The sequence below is a fragment of the Pleurodeles waltl genome, chromosome 6 (genome assembly GCF_031143425.1).
Source record: "Pleurodeles waltl isolate 20211129_DDA chromosome 6, aPleWal1.hap1.20221129, whole genome shotgun sequence".
Taxonomy (NCBI): Eukaryota; Metazoa; Chordata; class Amphibia; order Caudata; family Salamandridae; genus Pleurodeles; species Pleurodeles waltl.
In genome coordinates, this window is record NC_090445.1 from 319,144,288 (window position 1) to 319,163,942 (window position 19,655).

At 43.6% G+C, this 19,655-nt stretch overlaps 1 protein-coding gene across 1 annotated transcript in view; it reads left to right on the forward strand.

Annotated features, from left to right (window-relative positions):
- Positions 1-1,677, forward strand: part of FITM1 (fat storage inducing transmembrane protein 1) — a 43,864-nt gene extending 42,187 nt beyond the window's left edge. The window contains exon 2 of the mRNA XM_069238130.1: positions 427-1,677. Coding sequence (XP_069094231.1) covers positions 427-1,045 — 619 coding nt within the window. The 3' untranslated portion in view covers positions 1,046-1,677. The remainder of the gene's footprint in view (positions 1-426) is intronic.
- Positions 1,678-19,655: the final 17,978 nt, after the last annotated feature.

Genomic DNA, 19,655 nt, shown 5'->3' on the forward strand with positions numbered 1-19,655 from the left:
ACTGCTTCTGCTAATCATAGAAGTTAATAAATATTTTTAAAAAGTCCTAATTGATTGTGACCATTTCTCTGTTGATGGGTGAGGAGTTACTGGAATTTCTATTACATTCATTATGTTTGCTGTAGTTTGAATATAGTGATGTATATACTGGATGTTGGTACTCAAAGAATTAGTACTATGTCAAGTCGAGGAACGTTTGAATATCATTTGGGATACCTGTGGAACTAAAAGCTGTACGAATATTAAGTTGTTGCTAATGTACCTGGCAAACATTTAAAACATAAAATTGTGCTAGAAAATGCACCTTGCTTACTGTTGGCATGTTGTGACTTCTCTCACCTGTCTTGTTAGACTTAACATGGGACATGTGTGGTTGTTCGTATGCATCCCCTGCTCTCCTAACCAGTTCCCTTTCTCTTTCTGCAGTAAATTTGTACAGTCGGCATGGGGCTGGACTTGCCTTTTCGTTGGGGGCTTCATCCTGCCGGTTGCCTACTGTGCCAGCGGAAGTATACTCCTCACCCTGCGCCACCTCAGTCGTCTGGCAGTGGGTGCTGCAATTTGGTTCTTATCAGGCCAACTCTTCATACTAATCGAGAATGTTACAGGTTCTTGCTACCAACCAGTGCCTGATGGGCTGCTGCTGCTTGGACACCTGCAGGACAAGTCCTCATGTGTCCGGGAAGGCCATCGCTGGCATGGCTATGATGTCTCGGGCCATGCCTTCATGTTGACCTACTGCTGCCTGACATTGTCTGAGGAGATGGCTGTCTTCCACCGTTACCTGACTGCACGGGGAGCTGAGGCAGGTGTCCCTATGCGGCTGATCTTCCTGCTTAATACCACCTTACTGGCTCTCTGGAACTTCATGCTGTTCTGCACTGTTATCTACTTTCATGAGTACTCTCACAAGATTGTGGGTGCTGCACTAGGAACCCTTTGTTGGCACCTTACCTACCGCTACTGGTACCGGAGTCACTGGTCTCCAGGCCGTCCTGGTCACGGTCTATTCCTTAAGTTCCCTGAGAAACAGAAACCAAACTGAGTGCCAACGGGAGGGATGGACTGTTCATGGTTGTACAGAACTAAATGTCTAGATGGATTGCACATGCCTGTTTGGACTTAGAGTACTTGCACAGGGGGTGCATGCCCATGCAGTCTGTGCAAGTCTTTATGTACACATGTCTATTACATGTATGTGTGAGGAAAACTCACAGGTCTCCTTACAAAATAGTTGATATTTTCTTCATTTTTTACGTTTTTCCTTCCAAAGTAATTCCTCCCTTTAATGCCCACCAAACAATACAATTTTCCCTCTTTGTGTTTTGAAACGTCTGTTTGGGAACTTCCAGAAGTTTGCATGTATACTTCAAGGGCTACAAGGAATGTGTTTATACAGACACTGCAAGATTGGATAGACTGTGCAGATCTGCATTGACTGTACATGTTTACATGGATTATACATGCCTGTTCAGTGTATAATCTTCTTTATGTAGTATACGTGTACATGTACATGCTGTACACGCATTTATGTACTGTGCACAGCTGCACCAATGGTGCATCTATATAGACATGATGTACACTTGTAAGGTTTATGCCCTGCTGTATGGATATTGCAAGCTTGAACAGACTGCAGTCCTAGGGGTTTGTCTGATTAATAAAGAATATTTGATCTTGCGTGAGATTGAAAGTAATGTAAATTGGTAAGAGATGGTAATAATTTCTATCAGCGGACTTCCTGGATATTCTGAGGCACTAACTTTCTCGTGTGTGCAGGTGGGGTGGAGTAGGTTTGGGGGGAGGCAGCCACCGCCATCACCACCGTGCTGCTCCTCTCCTGCGCAGGCAGGCTACAGGCACAGACCCCCAGCCTCAAAGCAGCGTTATGATTGGCTGGGAGCTCTATCTAGCCTGGCAACACTGTGCCAGGCTGGAAAAAGCCTAGTGCGCATGTGTGTTTGGCCGGCCCGAAATGGCTGGTCAAACATACATGCACAGTGAGGGGGACTCCCCCTCAGTGCTCGTCAGTCTGTGGCTCCGCCTTTTTTAACTAAAAACTAAAAGGTTTACAGCTGCTGCTGCTGGGGTGGGGGGGCGATGCTCCTCCGCCCTAGCAGAGGAGCCGCGCCTGGTGTGATGATCCCAGAATGCCATGGTAAGGTGTTCAGCAGGTCATATGAGCTCATAGTGTCTGACTTCTGGGCATCTTTATCTGAGGGCTCTCGGCACGGCTAACCTGAAGCTGGTGTGCAGGTCCTGGGTGTCCAAACCCTTTGGTGCTCAGTGTCAGTGAAGGTAAAGCAAGAAAAAAGGGTATAGCAAGCGCTGGCTTACCTAAGGACTCATCTTAGCTCCTTTGAGTAATGCCTTGGAGGCGCTTGCCCAAATATGTAGCACCAGGTTGTTCAAAACTTTAAACTCCAAAGTGAGCCAGTCGGAGTTCCAGAAGTTGAGCTTGGCGGTAGCTTTGAAAAGTAAGGAAGGATGGTTGTTCCAGAGTTGTTTTTCCCAGCATTGTTACTGTAGTTGATGGAGGTCCTTAAAAGCCGAGTCCTTTGAACAGTGTCATGGACAAGGATGTTGGACTACTGGCAAAGACAAAGAGGAACTGTAGAAGAGAATATTATTAGCTTTGTTGTGGAAAAGTTATAATAGTGGCAGGTTTTTTTATAGCCTTGTGAAGGGAGGTCAAATGAAGGATTGGTCTTTACCTTTATGGGTGCATTTAATATGTGGGGAACTGTTATACTTGTGTCGCTGAGATTCATGTTGTAATACGGTTTGCTGAAAGTAACTTTGGTATTAGAGATATGAATTAGATACAACTAAGCTAAGATGGAATTAACATTTACAAAATGTAATATGTGAGAACTGAGATAGTTATGCTAAAGAGGGAGACTGATATTTATTGTCATGATTTTGATTGACACACTTGGCTATCTTTGCAGTTTTTGGGGCATTTACAAAATATTAAGAGATTAATTTACGTGGTGTGGCGTCGTGCATTGTGAATCATAAGACGGGTCTGGGTGACAGATGGAGGGAAGGGTAGCGCCAAACTGTGCATTATGGATTCAAGTACTGATTGTGTGGATTCTTGTTTGCGAAGATAGGGAAGGGAACCCTGGTCTCAAGGTGTGTTGTATGGTGTTACGGGGATGTGCTTATGGGGCAAATGCGGTAACGTACTATTGGAGAAAGAACGGTGTTGCAAAATTGCGGAAGTGTAGTATCCTGTTGCGTGAGGAAGTACAACATGGTGCGCAACACTGAAGTAGTACCGTGTTGTGTGCTGTTGTATTAGTACCCTTTGGTGTGCGAAACTGGTGAAGACTAGCACTTTGCCACATGAAGCATGGGGGCATACCCTATCGTGTGTAAGTGGGGACAAGTAGTAACTTGTAATATGAGGGAGGATCTCTAGGGTGTAAAGTTGGGGAATAGTGCCCTGTCACGGTAGGAAGAATTGAAGAGTAGCTTGAGGTGTGCAAAGGTGCAGAGGAGTGGTACCCAGTCAGGAGAGGAAGAAGTGTACTACCCCGTGTGTAATGGCCAGACTAGAAGGCACACATTTCACTTGCATGTGCTTTAGGGCTTGCTGTCATTGTGTATGAATAATAAGTTTCAACTGGTGTGTGGTCCTGGAGGCAGAGTGCATTGGTGATTGCCTTGTTTGTATATCTGGGTGTGGTAGCATCAGTGATCGGTGCATAGGGGTGGGAAGATCTGACTTCCTTCAGAGAGCATAAGTCTAGGTTACAGTATGTGGGAGATTCCCTTTCCTGACACATTAGGGCAGGTGCTGGTTTGGTGTACTGACATGGAATGGTTCTAGGGTGGCGGCACTGGATTGCACCGTAGTTTAAACATTGTGTTTTGAGAAGTTGCAGAATCCGCGTACTGGAGGCTGTCATTCTGTGCAGGAGAAATACCATCTGATAGTTGTGCAGCTCCTAGAGGCCACCTTGTGTGGTGCAAATGTAGGTGCTTTCTTCTATTTGGCGCAGTGGCATGCTGGTTTAGGTAGCTAGTGTAACTGAGTATTGAGTGTGGTGAAGGGCTAGGCTGCACTTTAGTGTGTGTGGTAGAGATTGCTGGAGTGCGTTGACCTTGTGGGAGTTGTGTTTCGCTTATGGAAGATGGAGAAGGTGTGAGAGTTTGTCTTGTTGTTTCTGGACCATTGTTACAATGGTCTAATGTTTGTATTGTGTGTAAGGATAGTGAATGATATAGTGATGTGGTAAATTTGGTTTGTCCTGTGTAAAGGAAATGGGATGATGGAGTGACGTGCCTTTGTATGCATGAGCTCTGTGGTCATGCTGTACAATGTTGAGTGTGGATGCTGTGAGAATGTGTTGATGCACGAAATGTTGGCATCTGTCTGTCTGTGTGCTGGATGAAGCCTCTGAGCTGAATTGAGCCGGAGGGAGATTTCAGCCTGATAAGACCTTTCAGCCTGTGGTATAAACAAGAGCCCTAACATGAAATAAATAATTCACCCTCCAATGTGAATGGCTCCAACCCCTTGTGTGATGGCCCTGCCCTCCAATTACAATACAGACGAGGTTGAGAATGAAACTGAAATTGTGCAAACTACTTGAGATGAATAATAGATTTACAGAGTTCCAATTAGAACAAAATTGTAGTTGTGTTTTTTCTTGTAAATATGGCTGCTGTATTGATATAAACGAAGAAAGCATAATCCTCGCCCCCGGGTCCTGACTTAGAGTTCTAATTCCACCACATGGAGGTCCCTTTTGAGTTGTTGGAAGGAAACCCATCAACAACTTGTGCCCTCGTAAGAGGAGAATTTACAGTGTTAGGAACAGATGTGAAAGGATAATCAGGGTGCTACCGAAAAAGATGCATGTTTAACTAAAAAGTATAGAAAAGACTGGCAATCGTCTTGGGGTATTTGTTAGCAACACATTCCGCGTGAAACTTGTTTTACTGCAAAAAATCAAGCCGCCATTTAAAGATTTTTCTATGTGGTACACACAATATAAAACTGGAAAATGAATAGTCTGCAGCACTAGCGGTAATGGAAAATTGTGCTAAAGGTCGGTGTGGAGCAGCATGGGTCATTTGTGCTTGCAGTAAGTTTCAGTTTAGGTTCCAAAGAGGAGCTTCACCGTTCAACGCCTGAAGGGGTAGAACAAGTGCCGGGGGTCTGGGGTAATCCACTGGTCAGTGCTTCAAATGCGCTCGTGAAACTCTTGATTGTGAACCCTTAAATGTTCTAGGTGGTCTCAAGATGGAGGTGCACTGTGAAGTTGTGGATGAGTCCAGTTAAGGTTAGCTGGCTCGAAGAAAGGTGAATACTCATTTCTAATTTACCCAAAAGGTTTCGCGATTCACCTGTTCTGCTAGATGCTGAAATAGCCGATAAGAAATAAACATACTTTTCTTCTGAAACTGTGTACAGGTTTGTTGAAGGAAGGGAAGAAGTGCTGTTTTCTGTCCGGTAAAGATGGTACTGCGTAATATTGTTCGTGACCTTCCTGGTTGTTCAATATCAGTGGTCGGCTGGTGGCTGGAAAATGTCGATTGGAGGGGGAGCCAAGCTGAAGCTGGAAGCTGTTGAGTGGATGTGCCTTACCTTACATGGCTGGTTGGTCCCTCCACTATTGCTTCATCTGGTCTCTCTACAGCCCCATTTTCTGGAGTTGCAGCTGATGCCAACCAGTTAAATCTCGGTTTCAGACAAACTTCACCTCATTAAACTTTTCTACAATGCTTCAGACTTTGGAGGTTTCCAGGCCCTTTAAGCATTCACTACGCAACTTCTTACCGTTCTTAGCAGTTCTAAGTCACAAACAGTGCAGATCCGTCTGGTAAAAGTTTTCATTTATGCTATTTGTGTCTTTTGCTGTACTGCGTCCAGATTGCATTAAGAAAGACCTTAGTCACACATTTCGAATCCGAGTCGAGTTGCTCTGAGGCATGTTAAGATTTTCTGAGATGACACCAATGCCCACACTGAAGGGGGAAACATCCCCAAGGCAGACCAGGCAGGCTTGCCTACAACCCTCTACGCTCTGATAAGCAGCAAAAATCTACTTCTTCCGGTATTTACATCGTGGAAATAAATTAATCCTAGAGAAAAGAATATACAACTGTGCTCTCACGGTCTAATAACAAACCTCAAAAGTTGCAATGGTTTTTCCTGTTTCAGTTGTTTTAATATACTAGTTCTTGGATGACATCATGTCTGGTGGATGACATCACTTCCAGAGTGTGGAGCCCAGTAATGTCTACATGCAGGCGGTGACAGAGGCATGAAATCCTTATGTTTGCTGCTTGCCCCATGGCATATTGCACCAACCACAACTTTCAGTAATTTGACTCAGAGCACCAATGAGGACTTGATTTATCATGATCAGATACTGCAGTGAGTGAAGCCCTTGGATTTATAACCGTTATGGAACCTGGTTTGAATTGACATGGCCTGCACAATTCCTGTCTTAGTTGTCATTTCATAGGGATCTTCAAAGCATAGCTAAAGGATGCAGAGCCCTCTGTTGTTGTGTTGTGACTCACCCTGAGGCCCGGATACAGGTAAGACAATTTGCGATCCATTTGAGAATCGCAAATTGCGACTCACAAAACAATATGTACAACAGTGTTAAGTACACTGTGATTCCTAGTGGGGTCGCAAATGACCTACCTCATCAATATTCATGAGGTAGGTTGCAATTTGCGGCGCCATTGCGAATGGCTGCACTCACTGGGGACAGCAGACCACCATGTCTGTGACTGCTTTTCAAATAAAGCAGTTTTTTAAAATGTAGCCTAAATGGGATGCATTTAAAAAAGAAAAATTAAAAGTTTTCTTTTAATTTTTTCAGAGCCTACTCTGAATGAATATTTTTGCTTCCATTCACAAAGAGGAAGGGGTCCCTGGGGGCCCCTTCTTGTTTGTGAATGGGTTAACACCAGTTTGAAATTGGTGTTAACTGTGATTGTTTTGTAACCGCATTCACAGTCGCAAAAAAACAGTCATACATACTATTCAGATTCGGTATTTTGAAAGTTTGCTCTGAACAGGCCCCTTCCTAATACTGAATCACAAAACCCAAATTGCAATTTGGTAACAAGTAACCGAATCGCAATTTGGGTTTTGTATATCTCCAAAAATATTTTTCTAGTCGCAAACGGGCTGATTCACAGAATCGGTCCATCTGTGACTAGAAAAATGCTTTGTACATATGGCCCTTTGATCCAAAAGGGAGGCTCTCTGTGTAATGCGACTATAGACACACTAGTGAGTTCATTGTCATCTAAAGAACATCTAATGCATAGGCGGAGTATGACCTTTGGTTTGCTAACAAATGCTGTGTGGTCCCTTCTGCTAGATATTTCAAGGACCAGACCTATGGCCAAATTTATATTGGTTCCCCCATTTTAAAAGCACATCCATGACACACGCTTCTTCAATATAAATTTTTTTAAAAATCCCAAATCATAACTCTTACTTAAGATAATCTTCATTCCGTGTGTAGGGTCTTCCCTAGCCTCTTACACACTGAATAACTAGGCCACACACGGAGCTGTAAATCACACGTCTTTATTTCTCTGCGTGTACCTGTGGATTCCAACATTCAAAACCAAATGCTCATAGATTCTATTCTAATGATTACGGAGTCCTCGGGGAGTCAGAAAGGTCCCGTTCTAAATCATGCAAGACACTACACCACAGATCATGCTCATCATCACAAACCTACGTTTTTGTTAACCATCTCTGGTCCTGAGATGGCACAGTCCAGGTAAAAAGAGTACACACCACTCTATAGGGTTTAATACCTAAAGAGAGTGTGTTGGGGGCATATTTCTACCAGGCTTGGTTTTCTAGTGATCTGATAGGGTACTGTTTGGAGCATGTTCATGGTTGCTTTTTCGTAGCTACCATCCTCAGTTACTTTCCTAGTTTCCCTTCTGTCATGGTTCCCTCTAACACTCCAAGTATTTACTCAAAATATTATGTGGGCACCATGTAAATTACACAATTGAACTTAGAACCTTCTTCAGTTTACACTGTCCATTAAATAGAAGGCACGTCACACCTACACTGCATGACTAAGAAGGACGAATATCATTCATTAATTTTGTTCTAACATGCACATAGCTGTGGAGCAGTGAAGAAAGAGGGACAGTGAGAAAAGACACTGATAAATATGGCAGTCCCTCGTGTCTCATTAGATGATTGATTGTCACTTTGTTTATCTTAATTTCCTTGCATTCTGGGAAATGTAGTTTTGGTTATTGTTTAAAATATGACTGCAGTATTAATAAAAACAAAGAAAGAAAAGCATAATCTTTGCCTCTGTGTCATTAATAGAATTGAACTTTCGATTACGTTAGCTAGGAATTTTTTTATTCATCAGTAGTAACTAATTTAACTGGGAGCTAAAATGCTGCCTAGGAAACAATGACAGCAATCAAGCCCATTCCTTTACTGGAGGATTTGCAGAGGGATGCACCAAGACATTTGCTTGGCAAAAGCAGGAAAAGTGGCTCATTTATAGCATAAATTTCTATATATATTGCAGATAAATGCCAGAGTATTTACTGCCAGTTCTGAAGAGAAATGTGTAATATTTTACAACAGTACTTTACCTGTCACAAGGCCTAGCAGTATTATTTCTCCATAGGAACAAATACTTGGGGGGGTCATTATGAACACAGAGGGAATCCCCGCCATGTTCATGCTGGCGGTCTTATCACAGACCGCCAGCCCCCTTGAGACCCCGCCGACCGAATAATAAACATTCCACTGGGCCGGGACATTGCTGACGGCTCCACATGGAGCTGTCGTCAATGCCGCTGTGCGGCACGTGCAGCAGCACCCGTCGCGCAGATCACTGCCCGTAAATTAGGCAGTGACCTCTGCGACGGGGCTCTGCACGGGGTCTCCTGCACTGTCCATGCCAAGTGCATGGGCAGTGCAGGGGCCCCCAGGGGGGCCCCAGAGCACCCCTTCCTCCAGCCTTTTCCTAGCGGGTGAACCCGCCAGGGAATGGCTGGCGGAACAAGGGTTCTTTATCCGGTGGGCAGCGCTGCTTGCAGAGCTGCCCTGTCGGATGAAGAATTCTGCCATCGTCAGGCTGCCTGGCGGAGTTAACCTGGCGGTGGTGGAAGGCCGCCTGTGGCGGTCCCCACTGTCTTAATAATGTGGCAGTAAAGACTGCCATGCCGGTGGCGGACATCTCCACCGCTGTCGGCATGGCGGTCTCGAACACCAAGTTCATAATGAGGGCCTTGATGTAGATATATAAAAATTACATGTTTTTCTCTAAGGCTGCTTTCAGGTTTTGATAGTGGAATGGGTTTAGGGATGCTTACACTATCAAAGCCTGAAAGCAGCCTTAGAGAAAAAACAGGACAATTCCACCAGCCTAGCAGGGGGTGGTAGAGGAGTCTAGATGTGCGACAATATGGTGACTAAGGTTGATGTAATAACCCAGGTGGTCGATATACTTGAAGACTTCAGATCCAATGGGAGCACTTCTTTCAAGAGAGGGCAGGAATGTGCCATATCTAATAAGAAATGACACATTTGGGCTCTCCCTGTGCTGGTGTACTAGTGGATGCATCAAAACCCAATCAGATGCCTTCCCAGGGCAGAGGAATGCAAGGCAGCAACTTGTGCTCCCTTGTGTTACTCCAGATGCACTATGCGCAAGGTGGCTCCATGTGGCACAGTAAATCTCACTTAAGGGCTTGTGTTGCCCTTCCATCACTTTGCATAACGCAAGAGTAACGCAAGGCCGTAGTAGATCTGGGTCTCAATACCACCACTTTGACTCATCACTGCTGTATGCTGACATCTCCAGGGTCATAGTGAACTTTAAAAACTATGAATCACTTTTCTAAGCATGTACAACTACCTTAAATACAAATATATGCATCATGAAATAACAACAGTCTATACATATGATGAGGATCCTTTCCGTTACTCACATCATTAAGAATCAATTTGTGAAATATGTAAGGTTAATGTCTTCTGCATGGTTCTGGATAACATATTTATCTGCTTTAATTTGGCGAATCACTGGAATGGTGCTGTAGTTTTTGTGATTTTTACACCCGTGAACACGACAATGATGCATGTCCACTGAAGGGCTCCTTGTTTACATGGATCGTGACACTAGAGCCTGGCCCATAGGTTGATGGGGCACACAACGTGCACTCCACTTTACGAAGAGTAGCTACTGTCCTCTCTACCCTAGCTGTGGTAAACTGACAGTGGTGGCAGCATGGTGGTTGAGGTCAGGTGTCACCGATGTATAGGGGCCCGTCCTACTATGACTGCAAAGTGGGCCCTCCCTGCAGTTGACTCTGATTGCGGTGGGGGTAAGTAGTCACAGGCTTCTTAGGGAGGTAGTGTGGCGTGCTCAAGCTCAGCACTCACCAGTTGACTACTGTTCTTCTCATCGAACAGTTGTAATAAATATTTAACAATTCGGGCCTACGATGATTACAGCAGTTGCAGTCCCTGTCCGTGCCTTTGGTGGTCATGACATGGCAATTACAACCCTGTCCAGGCATGACAAAGATCATGGCAGTTGCAGTGGTTCCAGTCCAGAGCTGGGATGAGAGGCATGGAGAACATCCCTATGACACAGGTCTCTTCCAGCTAGCACCCGGGCAGTCTGCTCTCTCTTGCGGTTTCTCAGCCACAGAGACACACTGGACCTCTTTCCTCTTGGGCAGCCTTTCCTAGCAGGCCTAGGTAGACGTCTTCACCTCTCAGCAGGCAGACATATCTCTGGTGCTCCAGGCTGATCCACAACTACTCCAGCAGAAAATGCAGACTCCCCGCACCTCTGGGCGTCTAGATGTCATGCTGACACTAGTGTGGGTTGCACATCAGTCCTTTGAGTTCTCTTCGGAGTACTCCTTTCAATGACCATATAGGTATTGTAATTGGAACCAAGCAGGGTGGTTTGGGTTTAACATTTACACACAACCTCTAGATGGGATGTGGATCACTGCTTCAAATTGTTTGGGAGGTTCTTCTTTCAAGTGTCCTCCCCATACCTTTTGTATACAGTGATGCTTCTTACAGCAGGTCGCACTGGGGGTGTCTCCATCCTTGAGCACCCACAATGCAGGCACAATAAGATGTAAGGATTCAGACCTGGTTGTCATAAGCCCAACTGAAGATGCAATCGGGGAGAAACAAAAGGGCAGGCCTCCCCTGGAAGCCTCTTCCCCCTCACACAACAAATACAGTAACTCCACCGTTTACTCTTACCATCCCTCCTAACGGAAGGCTTCCTGGAATTACTAATGATAGCCCTGGCTCCATCCTCCTTTCTTCTGTGTCTAGTTCTCCTCCTTTCCGCCACAGAAACGCAGGCAATACATTCACTATCTGGGAACATAGACCTCACTGTCCATCATGTGCTCAGACAGGGCAGGGAGAGTAAAAATGGAACCCACTGGCCTCATTACTCATTCTTACACATACAATTTAACACAACACAAGAGGTGCATGCACTACACATGCCCAATTGCTTGACAAACATACATGATGCCAACACAAGGTTTTGGGCATACACCAAATAGTGGAACTTTACACGAGTAGAGGTAGGAGACCTCACTCCTGGTGACCGGGATAAAAGGTCTGATCACATCGCAGATCTTTCTAAAACAATGCTTTAGGCTACTACCAGGACATAAACAGTAGTCTTCTGCCCACAATAAAGGCATGCTTGGTGTGCCAATCCAGATTATAGAACAGGTTAAGGACCCTATATAGCCACGGACAGGCCTAAGCCTCTGCACATATACTCAGATTAGTTTAGGGTCAGAACTTTGGCCCACAGTGTCATAAAGACTTATGCTTTTCAATGGGTATCTTACTTATATATGTAGTATGTATTACTGGGATTTATGAAAGTACTGTTTTTTTATAAAGTAAAGTGCTGACTGGACTTTGACCTTATTATCTGGTGTTACTGTGTAAACTGTATTGTGAGTGTCTAACCCACCTCACTTCCTAGTATAAGCCTTGAACTACTCGGTCTCGCTTCCTTGAGAGAATCAAATGCTGGAGAGTAGTACCTGGTTATCCAGTTTGCAGGTTAATAGCACTTTGGCCCCAGGACACCAGTGGTGAGCGATTCCAATTGGTGCAACTGTAGCCCACTAAACCTTCACTGATCTGGTGCCTCAGGAAATGGCCAGCACAAATGTTATCTCTGAAACAGTACTTCAAACTATTCATGTTTTTTACTAAAATATTACTTAATTCCTTTGAATACCTCTTTGTATTCAGCTTTAACATCCAATTATGCTTCCAAAAGGAAAACAATCTCCAAGGTTCGCATAAAATCGGGTAATAAGATCCTGGGTGCAGCAACAAAGTATTTAGATTGCATAGCAATGAGGCTGTGGACCAAGTGGAAACTCATTTGCTTCAAAATGGCCGCCATTTCCAAACCTCAGAAGAGTCTTCAAGGGAAATGGAGTTTTAGAATTTCCATTCACTAGCCAATGCATAATGTATCCGACAGAGACACAGATCCTTTTGTCAAGTGTAGGAGATGATCTGAGGAGCTGCCAACCTTTCCTTCCCGGGAATGAGTGCCAAGTATTGCTTAATACAGGAAGTGCAAGCAAGGAAAAATGAATCTTTGCCACGTAGAATGGCAACCAGAAATTACATCTATTGGACATAACCAACTGTAGTAGAACTGGTGTATTGGCACATTCACTTTGAAGCAAGCTTGCAGTAAGGATTATCAAGAGAAGAGTCCTTGCTAAGGTCCAACTAGAGATTGTGCATATTTATGCATTATCTTTGGAGTTCATGCCAGTGCGCACTAGTTCTGTCCCAATTTAGGAATATTGCTTTGGCCTGTCCTACCTTAGTCGGAAAACTGCCTACGGTACTGCACACCTCCAGCCTATATTAACTGAACCCACTTGTGCTCACGAAGGATTCCATATATTAATAAAAAATTAGAAAATAAAATAAAATCAGTCTTGGTTCCAGTTAGAATATTTGTAGAGCAGCATGTGCACACTTAATATATTGAAGCACTTCTGAGAAATCACTTTGTCAGCTCAGGCAATACACTATTTCAATAATGTTTTGCCAAGTGTAATCAATATTGATTACCTGTTTTCTGATGACGTCGGGACTAGAAACTAATCACTTGTGGGAAGAAGGGACATTGTATACTATCAGAGATGAAAGGTATGAGTGACATGTGTACAACCTTTTCTGGTTTCTCCTGTAGAACCTCCCTTAATATGGAGGGAATTGAAAGATTACTTTAAATGGCATTAGAAGATTATACCTTCTTCCTTGTAAACCAGAGAAAGTTACTTTTAAATGGTTTAGGACCAAGAGTGTACAGGAAGCTGTTGTGGTCTAATCTATTCACTGTATCCTCTCTGGGGAAGTGCCAAGAAGTCAATGAAGAATTTCCAGTTTGAATTCTCGAGACCACTTGATATTTACTGGATGAACCCAGAGAACACAAAGGGGAGAGGGGACTGGGATAAGAGAGAAGATACTGGTGAAAGATGTCTTCAATCTCCACTCTTCGTTCTAGAGCCCTTTGGACTGAAAATATATACAACGCAAGAAAATGTAATTCTTTTATTGTCACTTCTGTATAGAATTGATTCTTGTTATTTCTTTTTTACAAACAATACACTCCCTGTTTGTTACAGGTCTTTCACTTAATGACTCTATCTCTTTCATTCAACATACTTATTTCTTCCTGTGAATGAAAAATATATGTTAACTTCATTTTACCTTCTACCTTTGTTTCGTTCCCACTGAGTTATTATATACTAAATATATCACTTTCCATAATTTAAGGGGTATAAACTTAATAGGGAACAACATTTACATCCTTAATTCAAACCTGTGGAGAATAACAATAGTTAACCGTCTGGAGTCCAAACAAAACAATTTTCAGCTAAAATCTCTGTTCAAGACACACACGATCATGGAAACGTCTGATAGAATTTCAGTACAAACAGCTCCACAAAGAAGTATTGGGAATCCTCAAAGCAACCATACCCAGAAATTAGCTCGGTCCAACTAAACCTCCTCAGTAATCAATGGCCTAAAAAAACGATTACACATCCAGGAGCAAAAGCAGCAGAAAATCCAAGTTAGGCTTGTTAGTGCATTGTATGTTCCCAGGTTCTACTGCTTTTGTCTATTAATAGAGTCTCATAGACTCAGGCCATGTTAGATAAAGTCGAAGTTCATATAACTGAGAGACAATGGCTAACATATTTTTCAGCTCTGTACCAAGGGCCATTGGTCTTTTGCGAATGCAGATTTTCAAATTACATAAATACTAACTAAACACATTGTTTCTCCAGAGGAAACCAATGAGACTAGTATAAGCTATAAGTCGGATAAAGATCCATATCTAATCCACATCTAGACCTTTATAAAAAATAATGCAGAAATATGGATTCTTTGTTTGATGTACTTACAAAATAATAGCCAGGGCTGACCCCATCCCGCATAGCTGATTAGGTTTAAAGAGATGCCCATTTACAAAAAAGGTTGTCACAGCATTAGTTAGCCTTGTTGTTTTTGTCCCTAAAAACTGGGGAAATGTTCCTAAACAGACTAGATTTATGGATTGAGGAGATCTAGGCTTTTCTTCGCATTGACAAGCTGCCATTCATAAAAAGATATGACTACTGGCTAGATGTGGTGTTGGGCATATCTGACTAAAAAGGTGCCCCTATGTATTTCCCTTATTAACCTGAGAACAGCTTTTGACAATGCCTCTCATTCTGCCCTCGAGTATTTTTAGATAGACAGCTTTTGTTGTCAGCTTCCATTCAGGCACATTTGCCAAGGATATATAAGGCACAAAGGGACATGATGTTTGCAGTAGAAGAGATACATCTGGCTACATGCTCGCACTCTCATGTTTCACAAAATGGGACTGTGACTCACCTGGCTGACAGCAATCATACATACAAGGAAGGGAAGAGATTCCGACCCTGCATGAACACGATTACATAATTTCAGTGTTTTCACTCAGGTGAGGCTAAAAAACATATCGATGCCTAATTTCTATATCCTGAAACGATCCTCCAGCAACCTGACTACATACACGGCATACCACCCTTTCAAATCCTCCAAATCGCACTCTGGTTTGAATGTGATCCCTCGTTGATTATTGAGTGTTTAGGATGTGTGATGATGCTTTTGGGTATGTCACTTGGAATTAAACCCCTTCTACTGAATTACAGGGTTTGAGCAAGTATACGCCTTCGAGCTAAGCATGTAGGGAATGTAATTCAATTCTGGAGATGTACAAGAGGCAGGAAAGGTCATTTTCGGCTTTGAAAGTTGGGGTTACATCTTCCTGCTCTAAAATGACAATGGCTGAAAATACCTTTTTAGTACCTTTGCTCAGCCTCCTCCCTAACACCCCCATCACTAGTAGGCCCAAGGTGCTGGGCATGATGGGTAGGGACCCTACAGTTTTTTACAGTATGTTCTGCATTTGACCACAGAGGAGTTGTAGCTAAATGGAGCTGTGGGACTCCCTAGTTTTAAGCATATTTGCACGACTTTTCGTAACCTACAATTTGCACACTTTTGGCATGAACTCAGGAAAAAGAAACAACCTCGAGAAAGCATACTTGACCTGACTGCATGAATAAGAAGTTTCAGAAACTGTATTTGGCCCCACTGACTGAATCGTATTTATGGCTCAAACCTGTTGTGTTATTTTCAAAGCACTCACATTATAACAAAAAGCACCAGAAGTTATGATTAGAGCACCAAAATATAAATATATAAGTAAAACCCCCAACTGGTGACTCCCGCCCAGACCCTCCCCCTGGGTCTGAATCACATTTAAACATGAAAGGGATACATACAGCAAATGCAACCACCTTTAGCAAAGCATTTGTTGGTTAAACAAAGATTGGGGGTTCCCTCTCAGGCCTTAATCGCCTCCAAGTGGAATAATGCTCCCAAGTTCAATGTGTTGTCCCCTTGTGTTACTATCAAATGATGTGAGATACTCTTTCTTTTATCTTTGCACCTTGTTCCTCAATGTGTAAGAAATGTTGATTTTCTTGTTTTTGTCTCTTCCCAATCACTGAGTACGTTGTATATTTTTTTGGATAAGATTAATATCTTAAGGTTTTGTTTTTCTCCCTTAGTTGTGTACTTGAGTTCTTAATGATCCCTGAAAATGTTTGCTATGTCTTATTAAGAGGTTTTATTTATATTAAATGTTTGTAAAATTATATTCATAAAAGTGTGTGATAATACGTTTTAATGTATATGGATGAAAAAAAGTTTTTCTGATTCTGATTCCTGTTTATTAGTGTAGTCCTGGACATTCAACCTTGAAAGCACTTCTGCCACAAGACAGATGTCAGACAGTTTGACAGAAGGTGACGAAATTCACTCAGACGTCAATTCAGAGGGCCGGGTAATTTCTGCCACAGAACTTACGGCCTCTTGAAATTTTCCAGTACTTCAGGCACGTTTCAGAATGGAAGTGGGGCATCTGCAATGGGTCAAGAGGCAGTAAAGGAACCAATTCAAAAACATCTTCAAAGACTGGGTTAATCTTCTTCGAGCTCTGATTCACGCAATTCAGTGATGAGCCTCTTCAATAAACATCTTTATTGGAGAGTCCTTCCTAACACCGTGGCTCTGAGTGACATTACAACAGGTGCCTTAACCCTGGCATAGGGTACTTTCTTGAAATACATGGGATCACGGTCTAGTGGTCTCTTACAGTGGATGCATATACAAGCTCTGGAACTGAGAGCTAAACATCTGAATATCAAGGTCCCTATTTGGTGTTTGGCGGATGGGATACTCCATCAGAATGTGAGGGTTATCCCATCCGCTGTACTACAACTGTCATGGGCTGTAATGCACTTGTAATATGGCAAACTGATTATCCGCTGCGTTTGTGACGGAATATCCTGTCAGCGAAACCCTAAATAAGGCCCAGCGTATATAAGAGAACGTATTCTGCAGGCACGTATCCTGATGGACACCAACACAATCACAATTTTCCACATGTGGGTGGAGGTGGTAAAAGAGCTTTTGCAATAACATCAAAAGTAACTGAGGCACTAGAAATGATACCAAAACAAATTAGTTCAGATCACTGTTTCATACATTCACAGAGACGATGTAATTAAGTATGTGGAAACTTACCTGTAGACCTGCAGAATGTACTTGACCAGAGATATAAATGTATATTGCAGACCCTGTTCGACATTCTAGTTTTGGTCAGAATGCATTTACTGGCTGAGTACCTATCACAATGGAACTTTTGGTGAGCGCCTTTCCTTTTCTGTGTAAATTGGCTCTCTCAGAAATCCACATGACAAGTGTCAGACCAGCAAATGGGACATATCACAATTATGCAATAACATAATTATGAGCTAAACATAACTCTGAGCGAAGAAGTCTGGTCGTAGAGCTTTTCCCACCTTTACAGATTTCTGCCACTAATTATCTAGGGAGGAGCCACGGATGCGACTAAGACCCAGAGAAGGCTTCACCCACTGTTAGGCTTGTAACAAATATTGAACAACTGTCACAAAAATATCCAAGGTTAGTTTCTAGCCAGAGCCCCTTCACTTTAATTGAGTTGCCCTTCAACACTGAAAGAGTCTCTGTCTGACTTTTTCAGATAAGGTAGTTTCCCTGGTAGCAGAAACGATTCTGGTGCAACATGTTAAAGACTGCAGGCAGTTAATTTTCTGTGTGGCCATTTCTGCAGGGATTGTACTTAGAAATTGGCATTATGGTTAATACAGTCTCTGGCACTGATTCCCCCACTACTATATCCAGTGCTTAATTTGTAAATAAAGAGGTGCCGGTGCCCAAAGCCCTCCTTTTAAACATGCGGCTGCTGCAATTAAATGTGTGACACGGATTACTGAGGCGCCGTAATCCTGAAGCCATCTCGGGCCTCTTCAATCCATATAAAGCTACTTCCTGCCCATTCAGCTCACTCTTGCAGCTTTCTACTTTCTTCCTTTGTGGCACTTTTTCGTTTTTCCCTTCCTCCGTCTTCCCCATATGTGTCTTTTGCTCGCAGCAAATGCTTGAGGCAGAAGACTAAGCCCCGGCCCTCAAAAATAAGTGCCGGTGCTCAGCACCGGAAACAACAAGCACAAATTCAGCACTGACTATATCATTTGTAACTCCTTCAGTATATTGTGTCCTGTAGAAAATGGGCGAATATCACCACCGGTGCTTCATTCATGGTAAATTAGTTGTAACTGGATTGAGTGTCTTAACCATCAATGTCCACCTTGTAAAACAAGGCCATTGCTGCACAGCTAAGGTAAGAGGCTCTGGGATGGTTACATGTGACGTGTGCACATGTGTGAGGCTACCATTTTGCATCTAAACCTAACAGAAGCCATATCTTAACATACAAGGTTAACTCTCCAAAAGGACCTGGAAATTGATTAGTTTCCCATGAAAAACCCTCACCCACCAGGGTTACCCCTTAGTGGCATGCTTCATCATCGGGTCCATCCCGTTCCACTGCGGAATGAGGCGTGCATTTGTTATTTAGCTTGTCACACTGTACCTGGGCTGGGACAGCCCATGCCAACTGGAACAAAGGAAGAGGGCACCTCTGGATCCAACACAGAAAGGGCTATCCTTTAAACTTTTGGTGGTACGAGATCAGGCATCAGTGTCATCAAGGGGCAGAGTTGGGGCTCTCAGGAGAGCTCTTTCCACAGACAACTTCAAGCTAACATATTGGATTGTGCCAGAATGCTGTGCAGAATGCTTGGAACATGGGTAGAAGGATTATGTGGCATCCCAGAATTGCCCAGGAATGCCTGGCGTCTAAAACTTTCCACCCTCAGTTAAAAACCTCTGCACAAGGGAGAGACACTTGAAAAGACTGTACCTGGAAGTGGTGACAGCAAAAAAATTCCCAGCTATACGGAAAAACCACCTGAGGTGCTGCCAAGGATAGACTTTGGGACCTTGACTCCAGCTGACCCCCAGGACTATGATGGGTCTCTCCAAGTGGTACTGGCCCCCTTGTGCACCCACAGGAACAGCTGGGGAATGGATCTGCAGGAGAACCCTGGATGGTTCCCTTAGGACTTCTGTGTGCTGTCCCTTGACTCCACTGACACACAGGTCCCCTTCAAGAAGCCAGGAGGCTATGAGGGCTGGGGGTGTCAGGAAGGGTGTTTTCCTGGCTGGCTGTGGAGAAGCTGTGCAAGACACCCCTGCCAGCAGTAGAAGAGCTCCAGGAAGAAAGCAGGTCTGGTGCAGGTAACGAGAAAATCCAAGTGCCTTGAGAGGCATGATGAAAACGCAAATACTCCAGGTGGCTAGGCCTGGCCACCAAGAGTAAAACAATCTCAGAACCGTCTAAATGGCCCCTATGAGGCCAAAGTTATCCATCTTTGAATTTTGGTCCCTCAGGAAAACCAAGCAGAGAACAAAATATATGGTGCTGCAATCTAAAATACCCCTGGGTGGGCCAAAGCCCAGGAGTTGATGCAAATGTTTCCCTTTCTGGGGTAGGAAGCATGCATGGGACCCTCATCACCAAATCATGACTAACCCCATACCCAAGGGTCCGGGCGCTACAACAGGTGTCCCTTGGACCACAATGGGCAGATTCAGCCAAGCATGT